This window comes from Pleurodeles waltl, chromosome 6 (genome assembly GCF_031143425.1).
Source record: "Pleurodeles waltl isolate 20211129_DDA chromosome 6, aPleWal1.hap1.20221129, whole genome shotgun sequence".
Lineage (NCBI taxonomy): Eukaryota > Metazoa > Chordata > Amphibia > Caudata > Salamandridae > Pleurodeles > Pleurodeles waltl.
This window is the reverse complement of record NC_090445.1, coordinates 1,330,050,006-1,330,068,730: the sequence shown is the minus strand read 5'-3', so window position 1 is coordinate 1,330,068,730 and position 18,725 is coordinate 1,330,050,006. Positions and strand designations below refer to the sequence as shown.

General features: G+C 45.3%; 1 protein-coding gene across 1 annotated transcript in view; it reads right to left on the bottom strand.

The window, feature by feature from the left end:
- SH2D4B (SH2 domain containing 4B) overlaps positions 1-18,725 on the bottom strand; it is a 1,234,963-nt gene that overhangs the window by 1,040,159 nt on the left and 176,079 nt on the right. The window contains exon 4 of the mRNA XM_069240651.1: positions 14,841-14,859. Coding sequence (XP_069096752.1) covers positions 14,841-14,859 — 19 coding nt within the window. The remainder of the gene's footprint in view (positions 1-14,840; positions 14,860-18,725) is intronic.

Genomic DNA, 18,725 nt, shown 5'->3' with positions numbered 1-18,725 from the left:
AAAGGGCCAGTTTTCAGTGGAAAAATGTAACATATCTGTGTTGTGTTCTGGGTCGTTTCCTGTCATTGCTCCTAGGCCTAACTACACAGGTGAGGTACCATGTTTATGTGGAGACATGAGGGAATGCTCAGTAGTAGGACATTTGTCACATTCCAGAAGTTTTTCTCACAGACATATGAGGAAATGTGTGCTTTTAGTCACAGTTTAAGGTTTGCAAGGTCTTCTAGGAATGAAAACCTCAGCAGAGCCATGCAAGTAACACCCAGGGGCGGCTCCTCCATAAGGGCGGAGGAGCGTCACCCCCCACCCCCCAGCAGCGGCAGTGCAAAACTGTTTCCCAAAAACTATAATAAACTATGTTTATTCCAGGTCCAGTGATCCACCTTAGTGAAATGTAGGCAGTGTCTAGCAGCTTAGGCTGTCTAGGGGAGCTGTAGCAGAACAGCCATGGCTGAACTAGGAGACATGCAAAGCTCTTGAAATACCACTATAGTCACACAGTACTGATACACAAGAAAGTGTACTTTATTTTAGTGACACATGGCCAAAAATATCATAGAGGCAATACTCCTACTATAGGTAAGTATTATACACAATATATACACTAGTAACCAAAATCAGGTAAGTACACAGTCAGAAAATAGTGCAAACACTGAAAAACACAGTAGGTTGCAATGGGCCTATGGGCAACACAAGCAATATACTAAAACAGTGGAATGAGAATGTCGGTTTCCCCCCCCCCCCCCCAGGCAAGTGTAGTGTGTAAAGGGGCGCTGGGAGTGTAGGAAAACACCAAAGGTAAGTAAATTACCCCACCCCAGAGCCCAGGAAAGCAGGAGTAAAGTACAGCAAGTTTCCTCAGAACACACTAGGAGTCGATGTGAAGGATTATGCAAAAACCAAGCAAGACTGCAAGAGACCAACAATGGACTCCTGGACCTGAACACCTGCAGAGAGAGGAGACCAAGGCCAGAAGTCGAAGAAAAGTCCAGGAAGAACAGAAGCCCCTGCTAACCCAGATGAAGGTGCACAAGTGGTCCTCCGGTTGGAAAAAGAAGTCAGAAATGCATCAAAGAAGACAGCTGTGGGTTCCTGCTTGGTGCAAGAGATGTTCCACGTCGAGTCATTGGATGCAGGCTGGTTTTCATCATTGGATTCTGCCAACAAGCCTTGGCTCACGCAAATGTTGCGGTTGATGGGAAAAGGTGCTACCTGGGCCCAGGAGGGACCTGGGTGCCTAAACTCGGACTGAGGAGACAGAGGGGGCTCTCAGCACTTTAGAGAGCCCTCAGAAGACCTGGCAGCACCCACAGGAGTCCCACATCATGGGGACAAAGGACAAAGGAGTTGCAGAATGCGGTCATCGCAGCACTACGCAAAGGGATCCCACGCCACCGGAGAACAACTCAGGGAGTTGAGCGTCACCGGATAGAGTGCTGGGGACCTGGGCTATGCTGTGCATTAAGGACCTTTGGAAGAAGTGCACAGAAGCCCAAGGAGCTGCAGAACACGCAGTGCATAGGGGTACTGTCTGGCACGGGGAGGCAAGCCCTTACCTCCACCAAATTTGGACAGCTTGACCTCTGGACAGTCAGGATCACTTCGGTGCACCACCTGTGTTCCACAGATCATGCTCGTCGACAGGAGAGGAGTCCCAGAGTACCAGCTGTCGTTGCAGACAGGTGCCTGCTGAAGCAGGGAAGTGACTCCGTCACTCCATGGGAGATTCCTTCGGTCCTTCTGGTGCAGAATGAAGACAGGCAGTCCTCAGAGCATGCACAACCTGGAAACTGTTGCAGTTGCTGGCTGGAGCTGAAGTTGCAGGGTCACAGTAGCCTTTCTGGATACTTTGTTGCAGTTACAGCAGTCCTGGAGAGGTCTGCAGTTGATCCCACAGTCAGAAGCTGAAGCAGAGGATGCAGAGGATGCAGAGGAGTCCTGGTAGAGTCTTGCAAACCGAATCTGATGAAACACCAAGAGGAGAGACCCTAAATAGCCCTGAGAAGGGGATTGGCTACCTAACCAGTTATGCACCTATCCTGGAGGGGTCTCAGATGTCACCTGCTGGCACTGGCCACTCAGATGCTCCCAGAGGATCCCCACACCTTGGAATCCAAGACGGCTAATGCCAGGGACACTCCGGAGGAGCTCTGGGCACCACCCCTGGGGTGGTGATGGACAGGGGAGCTGTCACTTCCCTTTCCTTTGTCCAGTTTCCCACCAGAGCAGGAACTGGGGGTCCCTGGACTGGTATAGACTGGAGTATGCAAGGAGGGCATCATTTGTGCCCTTCAATGCATTTCCAGAGGCTCTGGTAGGATACCCATCCCATGCCTGTAACGCCTATTTCCAATGGGAGAGGGTGTTACACCCCTCTCCTAAAGGAAATGCATTGTTCTGCCTTCCTGGGAGTGAGCTGCTCAATCCCCAGGAGGGCAGAAACCTGCCTGTGAGGTGGCAGCAGCTAGGGCTGCAGTGGAAACCTCAGAGAGCTGGTTTGGTAGTAATGGAGGTCCATGGTGGAGCCCCTAGGGTGCATGGAATTGGGCCCCAATACCAGAACTGGATTAGGGGTACAATTTCTCAATCTTAGACACCTCACATGGCCATATTGAGAGTTACCATTGTGGAGCTACATATATGTATTGACATATATGTAGTGCACTCGTATAATGGTGTCCCCACACTCACAAAGTCCGGGAAATTGGTCCTGGGCAATGTGGGGGCACCTTTGCTAGAGCAAGGGTGCCCTCACACACAGTAACTTTGCACCTAGGATTCATTAATTGAGGTGTAGACATATAGGTGTCCTATAAGTTACCTGGTGCAGTGAAAATGGCTGTGAAATAGTGCGTGTACTATTTCACTCAGGCTGCGGTGGCAGTCTTGAAGGAATGTTTGTTTGAGCTCCTTATGAATGGCAAAAGAAATTCTGCAGCCCATAAGGATCTCCTGGAACCCCAATGCCCTGGTACCTAGGTACCATATACTAGGGACTTATAAGGGGGTTGGTACCTAGGTGCCATATACTAGGGACTTATAAGGGGGTCTGGTATGCCAATCTGGATTGGTATATGGAGTCACTAGACTATAGTGTCAAACTTGGAAAACAGAGAGAGCATAAGCACTGGAGTTCTGGTTAGCAGAACTCCAGTGACACAGTCAAGCATACTGACAACACAGTAAAACACACAGACTTTTAGGCCACAAACTATGAGCACTGGGGTCCTGACTAGCAGGATCCCTGTGAGAAAGTAAAAACACACTGACAAACAGTGCAAAAATGGGGGTAACAGTGCTAGAAGAAAGCCACCTTCCTACACGGACCCTCCTTCCCCCGCCCCCTCAGCGACCTGCGAGCCGTGACTGGTAACACCACTCTGTTTTACCCTAGGTGTCTAGTTTTAGAAACTGTGCAGGTGTGCTAGGATTCTCAAAGTGCCAACTGTGTTAAGGCTCAAAATCCACAGCTACCCACAGTGTAAAAAAAGGGTCGGTATTGAGTGGAAAATATGATGTGCCTATGTTTCATTTTGGGCAACTTCCTGTTGCAGGCACTAACTCTACCAACACAAGTGAGGTACTATTTTTATTGGAAAACTTGGGAAAATGCTGGGTGGTAGGAAATTCGTAGATCGTCACTGATTCCAGAAGTTTTTCACACAGACATTTGAGGAAAATGTTTGTTTGAGCCAAGGTTTGAGGTTTGCAAAGGCTTCTGGGTAAGAACACCTGGTGATAGCCTTCTAATTTACCCCACCTGGGAATCCCCTACATGTCTAGTTTTAAAAAATGTGCAGGTTTGCTAGGTTTCCTTAAATGGCGACTGAATTAGGGTCCAGAATCCACAGCTACCCACATTGCAAAAAAGGGTCAGTTTTGAGTGGGGAATGTGATGTGTCTATGTTGCATTTTGGGCTACTTCCTGTTGCGGACACTAACTCTACCCACACAAGTGAGGTACTATTTCTATTGGAGAACACATGTAAACACAGAATCATATTCCACTTGGATTTTTTTTGTATTTGTACCTTCCAAATGTAAGCCATTGTGTAATAAAGACAATATTTTGAAAAATGCTCTCCGAATCACATGTGTACCCACAAATTTAGAGATGTACAAATAACCACTACTCTTAAACTTCAAAATTGGTGTCTATTTCAGAAATACAGAGGTTTTCCTGATAGCAGATCAGTTCTGATCAGATAAAATAGTCCATAGTCGGCCACAATGAAAACCCATTGTAAGGTGTAGCTTAGATGTTGGCTCTGGGTACTTTGGGATCCTGGACAAACTAAAAAACCTATAAATCCCTGCCACCAGAAGTATCTAAGGGATGTAGTGATTATTGCTTTGGTAAATCAGCCATCCTGTCAACAAATTACAGGGGAAACCTTTGTCAGAAATTGCCATTTTTTTTTCCTATTCATTTTCAATATTTCTTTATTTCAACAGTTAGTTTCTCTGGATAAACTTAAAGGGAATCTACACATATGATCCCTTGCAGAATTCAGAATTCTGTCTCCATTACAGAAATCTATAGCTGTCCTGGATCATCCATGAGTTTTACACTGGCTTCTACCACAAACTGGAACTAGGTTGAACACACTCCAAAAATAGAAATAATGGGCTACCTCTTTGAAAAATGGCCCAACTGAGGTAAAAAATAGGATTTTTTTATTCAGCACTGTACGTTCCTGAAAGCTGGGAGATGATGACTTTAGCATAGCAAACCTTTCATTAATGCCTTTCTACGAAAAAAACAGACACTTTTTTGCAGAGCACTTTTTTCCTATGTTTCCTAAAAACTCAAACTGTAGCTATATTGTGGCTATTTTCTCATCTCCAAACCCTGGTTACCTTTAAAATCTACAGAATGATGAAATAAAGGCACTAATTTGGCATCGTACTTTATGTGAAAAAGCTATAGAGCCCTAAGAATTAAATACCCCCAAATAGCCAAAGGGGGCTCCGCACTACATGTGAGGGAAAGCACCAGGAGCTAAAAGGTTAATGCCCCAAAATCCACACGATACACTAAATACAGTATGGCTTTCCCATATTAAACGTCAGCAAGATTGATCTGCCGAAAATTAACGAAGGTTCAGGTATTTAATGCATTTGATAATTATCAGATGCGTTAAATACCTAACAACTCGTAATTCCAAACTATGGGGGTGATTCTAACCCCGGCGGTCTTAGACCGCCGGGGCCAGGGTCGGCTGGAGCACCGCCGACAGACCGGCGGTGCCCCGCAGGGCATTCTGACCGCGGCGCTTTGGCCGCGGTCAGTGCAGGAAAACCGGCGGTCTCCCGCCGGTTTTCCGCTGCCCGTTGGAATCCTCCAAGGCGGCGCAGCTTGCTGCGCCGCCGAGGGGATTCCGACCCCCCCTACCGCCATCCAGTTCCCGGCGGTCCGCCCGCCGGGAACCGGATGGCGATAGGGGGGTTCGCGGGGCCCCTGGGGGCCCCTGCAGTGCCCATGCCACTGGCATGGGCACTGCAGGGGCCCCCGTAAGAGGGCCCCTAAATGTATTTCACTGTCTGCTGCGCAGACAGTGAAATACGCGACGGGTGCAACTGCACCCGTCGCACAGCTTCCACTCCGCCGGCTCGATTCCGAGCCGGCTTCATCGTGGAAGCCTCTTTCCCGCTGGGCTGGCGGGCGGCCTGAAGGCGGCAGCCCGCCAGCCCAGCGGGAATGTCAGAATTACCGCCGCGGTCTTTCGACCGCGGAACGGTAACCTGACGGCGGGACTTTGGCGGGCGGCCTCCGCCGCCCGCCAAGGTCAGGATGAGGGCCTATGTGTAAATGGACAGCAGTGAATGATCAACTTGCTATCAGGCCCTAAAACGAAGAAAAATGTGTAGAGGGTTTTCAAGGCAAATTAAAAGACACAGCAAGCAGTATTGTACACCTTTTCTTTCTCTTGGGAAAGGTAGGGATAATTCTCTATCCCCCTTCTCATAACCCTTCTTGAATTTACTACAAGTCAGAATGTAGCAGTTGCCAGTGATTCAGTGGCTAGGGAAGAAGGTTCTGTGAGCAGCTGCAGTCCAGCTCATCTTTCTACGAAATCCTTTTTGCTTTTAAGTATTTTATAATAAACATGTAAAAATGACCTCACCGCAGAGGCGTAGGATACAGCAATGAAAACAGTGGAAAATACCTTAAAGCATAATAACATCTTTCATTGGTGTGTTACTAATAAATAATCCAACTCTATATTCAAAAGAATACTTTTTTCTGATAGTCAAGAAAAACTACTTTGAAAAATGACAATCAAGAAATGCATAACTGATAAAACAGTAAATTCATTTACAGGGTGTAAACTATGTAATAATATTTAAGCGCTTCATGGTAAGCCTACATCCTATTCCGCTGCTTTACGGAATTGGCACTGGATTCCTCTGATCCATGGAAACTGAGTTGGGGGCTTAAGAAGGAAGCTTGTGTGCAGCACATCTGCCTAGTGGGAACTGGTGCTATCACTGCACTTCTCCTCATTGGAAGTTGGTTATGGGGTCGATAATGGGCACTGAAATTGTGCTTCAGCTTTGGCTTCTTTGTATGTGTCAGTCAGATTTCCCTCGAAATGCAAATAAATGGCAGATTTCACACATTCCATTTGTCAGCATAGATTTTTGACCACCACTAGTCATTACACAGATGCAAACCCAATCCTGCTGTGCTTAATTTGTGCTGGTGGTTGCAGGTGGAGTCTACCGGCACTCATGTTCGAGGACCCTTGTCCTCATCAGACTTTGACCCAGAGCAAGAGAGAAAAAAACACAAAAGAGGGAAGTAATGGGGAAGAGAAAGGCTGAAAACTAGTGACAAAGGGAGAAAGCAGAGATGAAGAAAAAGAGCCTATAGGAGTAAGACACAGATGAAGGGAGTGTCTGATGGTGGATTAAAACTGCATGACATGGAATCACGACTATGCAGCCTTGGTATTCAGCATCCACACATTCAATAGCATGGGCAGTGGGCTTCTGAGCAAAACTCTGGGCCCACACTTACTCGTTTACAAATGAAATACTGAATTCCCTTCATGTTACTGTCATATCAACCAGTGTGACTCACCACGACTGACATTCCTGTCAGGGAAGTCAAAGGCAAGTGGCAATGGTCGTTGGCTAAAGCCTGTGAACGTTTCCTATCCTCTCTCTGCAGTGAGCTGCAGTCTGTCACTGTGGTGGGGTACTTGCGTCAAATAAATACAGGCATCAAAATAACTTGTTTTCAGCCATATATAAGTGTGTTTATCATTTAAAATAGAAAACAAAAAACATTACTATTGGAGTATCAGATCTCTTTTTTATGTAGAGGCTGATGTTCTTAGTCTTGGGATTTTACTTAGCAATATAATGCGCTTTGGGAACTGTAGTATTCATTAACTTCTAAGGAACCAATCAGGCTAACATACTCGATAGTAATGATGTAAATTAGAAAATCCTGTGGCTGGTAATATGGCCTTCTGTCGACCGAGGTCGATCTGGAAACTTTAGTGTCAAGACGTTTCAATGAATCCAACCGAGCATCCATTTCATTCTTACATTTTGAGGGAACATGAAGTCTTGCATTGTGCAGGCAAATTTGATCCTAGCCAGTTAATCATCCCCTAACGTCCTTTTCAAACTTCGACCTTTAACTTTGCACCTATTAGCTCGCAGAGTCCACACCAGGTCACCGAGCTTGTCTGCGCTTTCACTTTCATTGAAGTAATGACTATAGAACTTCTCCCATAATTATGGTGCAGATCAGTATTGCCTAGGTGATGTCACTCACATCCAGCAATAATTAACAATAATTTGTGTCATAAAGACAGACAAATATAATCAATTGTACCTTTTCCACAATTGCACATCTGCTGCAATACATTACAGCGAACTCAGAGTCACCATAAACAAATAGACTGTCGGTCTTCTCTTTCTTATGGAACCGCAGTTCAACTCCAGTAATCTGATCATCATAGGTTGATGTTCTCCATGAAATCTCATTCACTTATCCAGACAGAGAAGATGGGACAGTGAGTGGTGTTGCCACGATCGGCAAAAATATGCTCAAGTGCAAGCAGGATTGTCACAAGTGTGACCTTTCGTTCCCTGTATAGTGGTAAAAGAAACCTCCCCCAATCCCCAATCTGTAAAACTCAAATTTATATGTCCCACCAGAGTAAACAGGCATTAAACAATGCATTGATAATGTAACAACTCAGTTGATGGAATGCAGAAAAGGAATATCACCTCAATTTCCAATTGAATAACAAAACCATGCTCTAGTAGCTCACATCTCTTTACTCCTTAGTGATAGCAGCCTTATTCGCCATTGCAAAAAGCTATCTTACAACAAGGGCTCAATTCCTGACTGTATAATTTTTAAGTTAGGTCTCTCCCAGCAGCCAAAGACAACATTAGAATGGAATTATCAGACCATGCACAGATTCCATTTTGAGTTCGTATTGCAAAACGGATATCCCTTGGCCAACAGAAAAAAATGAATATTATCAAAGAACCAAAAGGCATGCTTTTGACCAGGTTCAGCTAGCTAAAATTGTTTAACTTGCTCACCTAAGTTTAAAAGTATAAGATTAAAGGCATCACTGGTGAATTAGCACTTGGCTGAGTTTTTCCTCCTAGAAAGGTCTCCTCCTACAGGGCCAGGTGGTCTCTTTCCCTCTGAAAGCAGGTAGACTGTCTTATAGGTGCTAGGCAGTCTCACAACTGCTTAAGTAAGTTATGCAGATCTCTGGTGATTTCCCCTTAGCCCTGTGAGATTGGCTTTTAGGCAGGCCCCTGCGCTGGAGCTTTGGGATTCATTGTGAGTGCAGGTACTTACTGTGTGATCTACTTACATGGATGTGACAGAGACTAATGAATATAAGTTGCGGGGACATCTTCCCATATACCATGTGGAGTCGACCTTTTGGAGTCTTCTGACCCACTTGATTTATCAACCATACGCTCGCAGATACAAGGGTGTTTCCTATTTCTATCCTGAAATACATCCAGTGAGAAGTACGGAAACTAATGCATAGTTGTACTGATCAAAACTTTGACAATCTACAATAATTTGCCTGAACTAAATGACTTGAGTGGGACTGAAATGCTGGTTCTTCTACTTACCCAACTGGAGTATACCTGTATACGTTTGTAGCTAGGCCCTACCTAAAGTGCTCGGCTATTTTTAATTGTGTTCTTTACACAAGCTCTCACAGTGCACAAGCAACCACGCTATGAGAGCATCTTGGCTTTTGTGAGCATCTCACAAGAGTCATGAAGAAGAAATAAAAGGGGAGGATAACAGCGGCGGCTCCTCCATTAGAGCAGAGGTGAGTCACCTACCCGGCAGCAGCAGCAGCTGTAAAAGCATTTTGAGAAAACAATAATAATCTGTGCTTGTTATCGTTTTCTTGAAAAGGGATGGAACACTGGGGGTGACGAGCACTTGAGGGGAGTGCACAGAGCACTCCCCTCAGAGCGCACATTTGTTTGGATAGCCATCTCGGGCTGGCCAGACACACATGCGCAGTAGGGTCTCTTCACCCTGGTAAAATGTTGCCGGGCTGGAGAGAGCCTGCACAGGCTCCAAGCCTGCATAGGAGCACCCTGGCTGGGCGCTCCCAGACAATCCTAACACTGCTTTGAGCAGCATCAAGATTGGCCGCAGGGCAGTTTGGGAGCCTGTGCCTGCAGCCCGGAGGAAGGGCGACAGAGGAGTGGGGCGTCGGCAATGTAGGATGTACGTTTTTAATTATTTTTATTATTATCAAATGTTCCCCCACCCCCATGCCCCTGCCCGCGCCACCCCTGCCCTGCCCCTTTACAGATCAGCGAGCCGCAACTGGTAGATAGTACAGACAACATAGATAATAAAAGTATACTTTTTTCAAGTAACATTTTCAACAATAGCATTATGTCTTTTTAGCATTTTTAATTTTTTGCACTTTTATAACAAAAACAAGAAACTGACAGAAAAAGTAACACCATCTCCTTCAAAACAAAGAGGAACAAAATGTAGAAAACATTAATAACAAAACTACTACCTGGTTGACCATCGATGATCCTGGACAAGCCCGTCCCATGCTCCCCTGTTTGTCTCAGAAGAAGAATTAATCTCCTTGCAATATACAGCAAAAAAGGGCTTTGTTCAGATATGCCGGGTTTTTATTTGCTTGTGCAGTGAGTACCTGGTCAGGCACACTGTCACCAGGTTGGAAAGATGTGGCTACCCCGAGGTCTGCAGCACAGGATAACTCAGCCCGAGCAAGGCATTCAGGGTGTAAAGCTCTCAAATGCCACCATACCCAGTGTTACCCATGGAATGCTACTTGTTCCAGCTGTGCCTACTGAACTCTTTTTAGCACGTTACAAATTACATATTTGGCAGACAATTTTTTCCCACTAGGCCTCATGTGAAAAAATTGCCAGACCAAGGACTCCCTAGGTGACTTAGGTAGGTCACTTGCTGGAACAGGAATAGGGGTCCCATCTGAATCAGATGATGACATTCTGATCACAGAAAAATAAGCAAAGTCAGAGAGATAGCCAAAAGGAGTAATCAGAGAATCACACACTTAGCAAATGATGCAACAAGGAAGGAATCGTTCGGTGCTGAAAAAGGACTGTTATTTTGATGCTTAGGAATTCGTAATTAATAGAGTGTACGATAACTGTGTCTTGGATATGAGTTTGTCCTCCCCTCAGAACAAAAACAACATTTTATCAATAGTAAAGCGTGCCCATGCCTCCTTGTATCTGCCAATCTGGACAGCCTGCTGTAGCATGAAACAAGTAAAGCTTATTGTTATTGTACAAAAGCATAAAGAAATATTAATATTGGTAGGCTTTATAAATGCTGTTTTGCTGTGAAATTATGGCATTTCCCCTTATCTTTCGGGCTAGCTCATTGATGTGCAGACCGGTGGGCGTACCCTCTACTCTCAGACACAGCTGCCTCAGATTACTTTCTATGTCTCGGCGGTGTAATGTTGTCATCTTTCTGAGACAGGTTATTAACTATCCATCACATCCTTCATTGAATGACATCAGATCCATGCCTCTGCATCGGATGAGCTGTCAAATGAAATGACAGGTACCTATTAGTTCCACTGCTGCATCACACTAATTCATCAACTCACTCCCACTGCAGATCTATGTATGGTAGAAGAAACTGCATATTGTTATACTTCGAAGCACCTCACGGATCACTGCTAATCACCATACATGTTGAATGATCAAAATAATGAATGTGCCAAGGAGCACTTGCAGATGTGGATGCAAACACCTCACACTGGTCACGGTCTGAGACTTGATTGTAATTTAATACACCCTTGTCGCCAAAGATTTTTACCACCCGCATTGTTCTCAAATCTTCTGATGCAAGGTTTGATATCAGATAATAGGAATTATTTTTGGATCTTTTTGTTCCATAGTAATTTTATAAAATTCAATGTAAGAAATACATAAAATAATGCACATGTACACGGTAAAATGTATTTTAGATGCCTGATTATTACTAGGGAGGTTGTTTTCACCAAAGGGTTCCACTTTGACAACCAGAATGAACGTGTGTTATTTTATAACACTTGGAACTCTAAAGTACAAAACTCCCTGCTGTTATGAGTAATCCATTGTGTGTCACACAAGAAAACAACTATCTCAGACAACTGTCACTCTACTACAGGCTCCTCCCACACCAGGCGCCCAGCTTCTTACAAGGATCCTTCTGTGTGTAGGGCGCTGTAACCCTCTGACTGCAGTTGCAGGGGAATTGTGATGGGCAGGTATTGAGACTATGTCTGGGCGTAGTTATTCACTTTAGAAAACATGATACATTTACCTTCCAACATCAAGCAATTAATCAGACTCATACAAATGACCTCACAAGGGGCTTCATCGCCTCGTCAGAGGCAGTGAGCAGAGTTTAATAATAGTGGTGGCTGTCAGTGGCGGCCACCGGCACTCATTTTTGCGGACTGGCACCTAGATATACTGATCAAACATTTCCCAAGTATAACAGAGAAAAAAATACACACAAAGGGGAAAGAAAAAGAAGAGAAAGATGGATACCCCGTCAAAAAGCGAGAGAGAGCAGGAATTTACAAGAGTGAGATAGTAGGGCAGGGAGTGTATTAGATGAAAGAGGTATGAAGTGGATTGAAGACTATGCAGCCTTGGTTAATTGGTACACTGACATTTAATAGCACCAGGCGCGGGCTTCTGAAAAGAGCTTTGGGCACCGGTGCTCATTCTTTTACAAATTAAGCACTGGCGGTAAGAAGGATGCAAATGCAATTACAATATAATACAAATCACTACATATGAGCTATACAGATTCACAGAGTAGTTATAACTGTCCTCAGTTTTATGCTTGGGAAGTGTACAAATGTGTGTGCCCCCAGGCTGATCCGTCTGTGTAACTATCTCCCACGGCCGTACCTTTATCTTCTCTAGGGCCTTCATTACAACCGAAGCTTAATACAATGAAGTATTTACCACGCTTCAGCCCTCATTACAAGTTTGTCATACTAGGGTGGGGCATTTACCATACATGGTAAATACCATTACCACAGAATGAGATATTTACCACAAGTGGCAAATACCTCCGATTCCAAGTTTTATACTGAAAAATAAGGCATAACATGCAGAATTGTTATTTAACTCAATGAATGCTACATGTTTTTCCTTCTTTTCGGGACTTTCTCCCCAATAAATTGCAGCAAGTTTGACCCAATGGGATCTATCATTGTAAAAATGTAAGGGCATGATAATTATCAAACAACTGATAATTCCGATCCCTATGTAAACACATTGTTTGCACAGGGATCTGAATTTAGCCTCGAACTCGTAATGATAGCCTTGGTAAATATTACCCCAGAGTAAAGCATTTACCACAGATAGAAAATACCTGGGGCCATGTTCGCATACGGCACATTTTCCTTCTTTGCGCCCGTTGCACCCTTCAAAAGGTGTGGCCTGCACAAACAAGGAGAATGCGCCATTTTAAACCAAATGTGCTACCCCCAGGGCTGCCGCGAACTGGTGCTGCCCTAGGGGCAGCGCTTTCAAGTGAAAAATGGAGCAACTGCTTTAAAGCAGTTCCGTGTTTCACAGTGCAGGTGGCAACCCACCTGCACTTAAGGGGAATTAGAGATCCCCTTGCAGGCGGGTAGAGACTGCACCCGCCTGCAAGGGGATATCTGGGGGGTCCATGGGACCCCCTTTACACCCTCCAGAGGGATGCCATCAGGGGCACACTGACAGTGGGACACCTTTTAGGTGGCACGTTGTCAGTGTGCCTCCTGACAGTTTATTTGCCTCTGGGCCCCGTCTCTAATACGGTGGGCGCAGAGGCAAAGGGATTCCCTCATTTGCCTGGGCCCACTGGTGATTGCGCTGGTGCACATGCACCAGCGCTCTCGATATTATGGAAGGGACTGCACAAGCCTCTGCGGCCCCTTCTGTCATACCAAAGTGCCCCAGGGGTGCGCATATTAGGCACATATGCCCCTTGTGCCCCTGGGGTACTTCATGTAATTCATCCCCTGTTATTTCGGCTTTTTAGCTTGCAAATGAGGCATAATACCTGGAATCGATTATAAACGCACTGAATTCTGTATTTTTTGCCTTTGTTTAGGGGACTTATCCCCTGATACATTTTGGTATATTTGACCTGCTGTAATCTATCAGGCGAAAACTACAAAAGTGTGATAATTACTTGTAATTCTGATCCCTGGACACCCAAGGGTAATTCTGATCCCTGTACAAACAAGCATCTGCACAGGAATCGTACCTTAGCCCTGAATTTAAGTGGCCAGGTTTGTTGCCACAATACGTATCGCTCCTTATAAATAGCAATACCTTGCAGATCGGTATTTATCGCATGTGATAGTTGTATCCAATTATGAGTTTACTCTTACCAGTAGGGAGGGAACTAGCGTGAATGTTCGTGCTTTCCAATCCACAATCCACGCGTCTGTGATTAGAGTATTTTCCACCTGTAAATTGTGTTTTCCCCTCGGTTGAAACAGGCCTGGAATAAAATGGAACCACTAGTAATGAGGGCCAAAAAAAAAAACCAATTACTCTCTCGTGCCGTTTCTCTTAGCTTCACTCTCTTAGTCTGAGTGTCCCAGTCAATCATTCCCCTCTCCACTTCTTTCCACACAGCAACTTTAAAAGCCTATGCTTAGAGTGCGAGACCTTAAGCCGCACAGCACTTCTCTGACTGTCCCGGGTCTTCTTAAAATAATCGAAAGTGTTTCAGTTCTCCACATGCTGCTTAGATGTCGGACTATGACTTCAGCACTCATGCCACCTTGCCTTCGCATAATATCGCATCTCACAAATTAAAAGTGCCTCTTGCCTATCAATAGGTGAGGAATTCAAATTAGGTGTTGAAGGCAAAAGCAGAACAGCGTGGCGAAATACAGGGCTGAGGGATCTCGGAAGGGGCAGCGTTTAGTGCGATTGTAGGCACAATAAAGAAAAATGGCGGAGAAATGAAATGAGCAAAAACATTCACAATCAGACCCGAAAGGACTGTTAAGGGACACGCTAAGACGGTTCTCAATATTGCTCAGCTGATCCTTTGAACACTGAATCGCAGCATTTTCTCATTTAAACAAATTGTATCTTCACACAATTAAAATGAATGGCTCATTATTATTTCTCTTTCCGAAGCTCATCCTCTTGAGAGGCAGCTAGAATATGCAGAACAACTTTTACAAAGCGACTCATCTAGTGGCATGATTGGATAAACGAGACAGTTCAGTCAACTTAAGATGCTAATATGCTTTCAACATGATAAAGTTTAGGAATAAAACATGCATTACCCTTTCTTTTTGTCTTTGCCTTACCTCGGTTTTGTTACAGCCTGGCACTGTAGCACACAAGAAGGCTCGGGTGGGGAGGGGTGGGAGAGACGGCGCATATAAAGTATGGCTAGCAATCCACCAGATGTCATGTCAGTGGGAGTCAAGCCTCTGCCCAAATTTGAGCTCTCCACCAGGCAAATGGAGATCTCTGCACCTTCAATGGAGCCACGGCTGTGGCGGTTCCCATTAATATCACTGAAGCATTCCTGAGCAAACACCAGGGTGCATATTTACAAGCCCCTAGGGCCACTGGAGTATCACTTTTTTTTAAGCTCCTGTAGTGCAGTGTGCCGGCCCATATTTACAAGGCCACACAAAGCCACCTTGCATGGCTTTTCATGTCCTTGTAAATATGGCTCCCTTTAATGCATTACTCTGTATGGAAGGGGCGTTCCAAGGGCATTGGGTGGTGTTCTTCTGCAACATCCATGGAATCTGACGCATTCCCAGATTTTCAAGGCTGGGAATGCTTCAGATTCCTATGCCACCCCAGGGATGGTGCAACAGTGGCGGAACAAGGAGAAATATCTTTATTTCTCATTGTTTTTTTTTTCTTGTGTGCTGCAGAATGCAGAAGGAGAAAAACACCATTAATGACTGTTTATGTGAAGGAAGGTGTACCTTTCCACACATAAACAATCATTCCTGCAATGCAGGCACCCTTGCACCATGGTGCAAAGGTTCCTGCCTCGGCACTAGGCTGTCAATTGTGCGGCAGCACTGAGGAAAGTTCAGCAATGCGTTGAATTGCTCTAAATATGACACATTCTTGAACTTTCCTAATGGTGCAGTTCGGCGCTGCAAGATGGCGTGCGGCACTGGCCTGCAACATTATTTTCTAAATATGACCCCTTGTTCGGTGTGCCCTCACACCAAAGCATAACATGGCAGAACCCGGCAGGAATATCTAGTGATAGCCACATAGCAAAATTACCCCCCCCCCCCATGGCCTGATGACCTTCTTATTTGGCGTGCTCCTGCATATTTTCCTGTGGGTTGAAAACAACAGCGCTGAGAGAAAGTGGATGTTAGTTGGGGTGGATGACAGTTCACCACAAGTAATAATGTCATTATTCCTGTTAGGTTCAGTAATTGTTTTACTATTTTAAACCTTAGCTCAAACCCTGCTAGCAATGGCACTGAGCAAGCTGGCTAGCTGAGTGACACATTTACAAGTGCTAAAACAGATAAAATGTTGACAACACAACAAAATCCAACTTTAATTTGAAAAAATTGAGAATCATTTAGGGTATGATTTATACCTGGGCGGAGGGGATTACTCAGGCAAAAATGTTACGGATATCCCATCTGCTCTATTAGCATCCCATAATATTGTATGGGGATCGTAATATGGCAGATAGGATATCAGTCACGTTTGTGACAGAGTAATCCATCCGCCGAGAGCTAAATCAGGCCCTTATTGATAAAGTGACCATAATCCAATAAGGGGAACTGAAGATAGGATTTTTTTAAAGTTTAAATATGCATATAGGGCCAAAAAGCTAAATACCAACAGCGGTCATTTGGCCTTGCTTGTCCTAGGCATCAGCTCTCCTGTGTGCCCTACTGCAAAGAATCCCACAGTGTTCCCCTCTACCTAAGTCAAGAAGGCAAAGCCCCATGACCTGAAACTCCTTACTGAAATCAGGTGCCTTCAGCACAGGTGATGTGCACACCACCTCATTCAGAGTGTCAAAAGCCTTCTGACACTCCTCAGTCCATATGAATTTGTTTGGCTACTTCTTTAAAATCAGCTCTGTCTGGTCTGGGGCTTCAATTGTTCCATAGCCCTTGACACACCTCCTGTAACAACTTGTGAGGCCCAAGAAAGTTCTGACCACAGTCAAGGATTTGGAAGTATCTTAGGCCATTATTTTGTGGATCTTGGGCTCTAGAGGTTGCACATGTCCCCCAACAACATGGTAGCCCAGGTACACTGCAGATCCATTTCCTATCTGTTGCATGCTGGCCTTGATAGTCAGTTCAGCTTGTTGCAGGGCCTGAAGCACTTTCCTGAGGTGGATAAGGCATTCCTTCCAGCTGAAGCTAAAGACAGCAATACTATCTAGATATGCTGCACTGAAGGTTTCCAGTAGAGAGAGTATGCTGTTCACCAGCCTCAAGAAGGAGGCAAGGCAGAGAGGAGAATGCTGACTTCTCCTTAGCTCCCTTAGTCAAGGCTATCTCCCAGTACCTTGTACTGTAAGTCAAATCAAATGTGCTGAGATTCTTGTCAGCCCCCAACTGGTCGGTGAACTCATCAGCTCTAGGAATGGCGTGGGACTCAATCTTGGTTGCAGCATTAGGTCCTCTGTAGCCCACACAGAACCTTGGTTCTGGGGTCTCCCTTTCACATTGGCCTTGGGCACCAGCACCATCGGGCTGACCCGAGTACTACTAGAGGGTTCAAATATCCCCAAATGCCACATTTTGAACACTTCCTTTGTGATGATGGCTCCTACTTTCTTTGACATCCTGTATATTTAGTTTTTGACAGGTAAGTTGTCATCTGTGTCAATTCCATGAACACAACACTGCATCAGGCCAGATATCAGTGAGAACAGTGTGGCAAACTGCCCCAAAAACGGGTGATAGTCTCTCTGTTGCTGCTATATCAGGGTAGGGGAGAACATCAGTCCCTCCACTGAACATCCTTAACATTGTGGGTACTAGGTCTGGCAGAGGCTCATTCTACTCTTCCTCTCCTCCATCAGTGGCCTTGAGAATAGCCATGAGAATGGTCATGTCTGCCTTGTCAAAGTAGTGCTTCAGATCGCTAACATGGATCAGCCTGTCGGGGTGTCTGGGAGTACCAAGGGTCACAAGGTATGTGACCTAACCCATCTTCTCCAGTACCGTGGCCCTGGGAGCCACAGGCTCCTCAACCCACACTTTTTGACATGGCTGGTATTCCCGCAAATTTGATTTTTGGTCATACCAGTGCTAAATAGGCTCCTGGCTAGCCTTCACGTTTTTGTCACATATACTAAGCCATGCTGGAACGCAGGCATAGCCCATAGGATTCCGTTTAGGTTTCTTAAGATGTTTTCCCACCCTTCCCGGACAAAATGTAAGGGACTTACAACAGGGTTCCTATACAAAAGTTCAAAGGGCCTGAAACCCACTCCCTTTTGCGGTACCTCCCTATAGGTAAATAAAAGGCATAGCACTAGACATCCCACTTCCTAAGGAACTTTTTAGGCAACCCCATAGTCATACCTTTTAGGGTCTTGTTGAATCTCTCTACAGGCCATTGGTTTAGAGTTGATAAGGGGTGGTGAACTTGTAAGTCACCCCACACTCACCCCGGCAAGCCTTCAAGTATCCAGACACAATGCTTGTCCTCCTATCTGAGATTGCCTCCTAGGGGAAGCCCACTCTTTTAAAGACACCAACCAGGGTTCTGGAAACCACAGGTGTAGTTTCCATCCCTAGAGGTATAGCTTCATGGTACCTAGTGGCATGGTCCACCACCACTAAGATGAACCTTTCCCTAAAGTTGATTAATGGTCTAGGGGACTAGATTATATCAATCCCCACCCTCTTGAAAGGACATCTCCATCACAGGCAGTGTGATCAGGGGAGACTTGGGTTGCCGTCCTGTCTTGCTAGTCTTGACAGGTGATGCAGGAGCAATAGAACTCCTTCACCTTCTTAAACATCTTTGGCAAGTAAAAGTGGTTAATCGACCTGTCCAAGGATTTGGTATACCCCAAACGCCCAGCCAAGGGGATACCATGGACTAAGTTTAAGAGGAATGCCCTGCACTGCTAGGGGATCCGCAGTCTTCTCGTTGCTCCAGTTTGGGGTCCTTAGCTTTACCGTATAAGACATCTTTTTCCT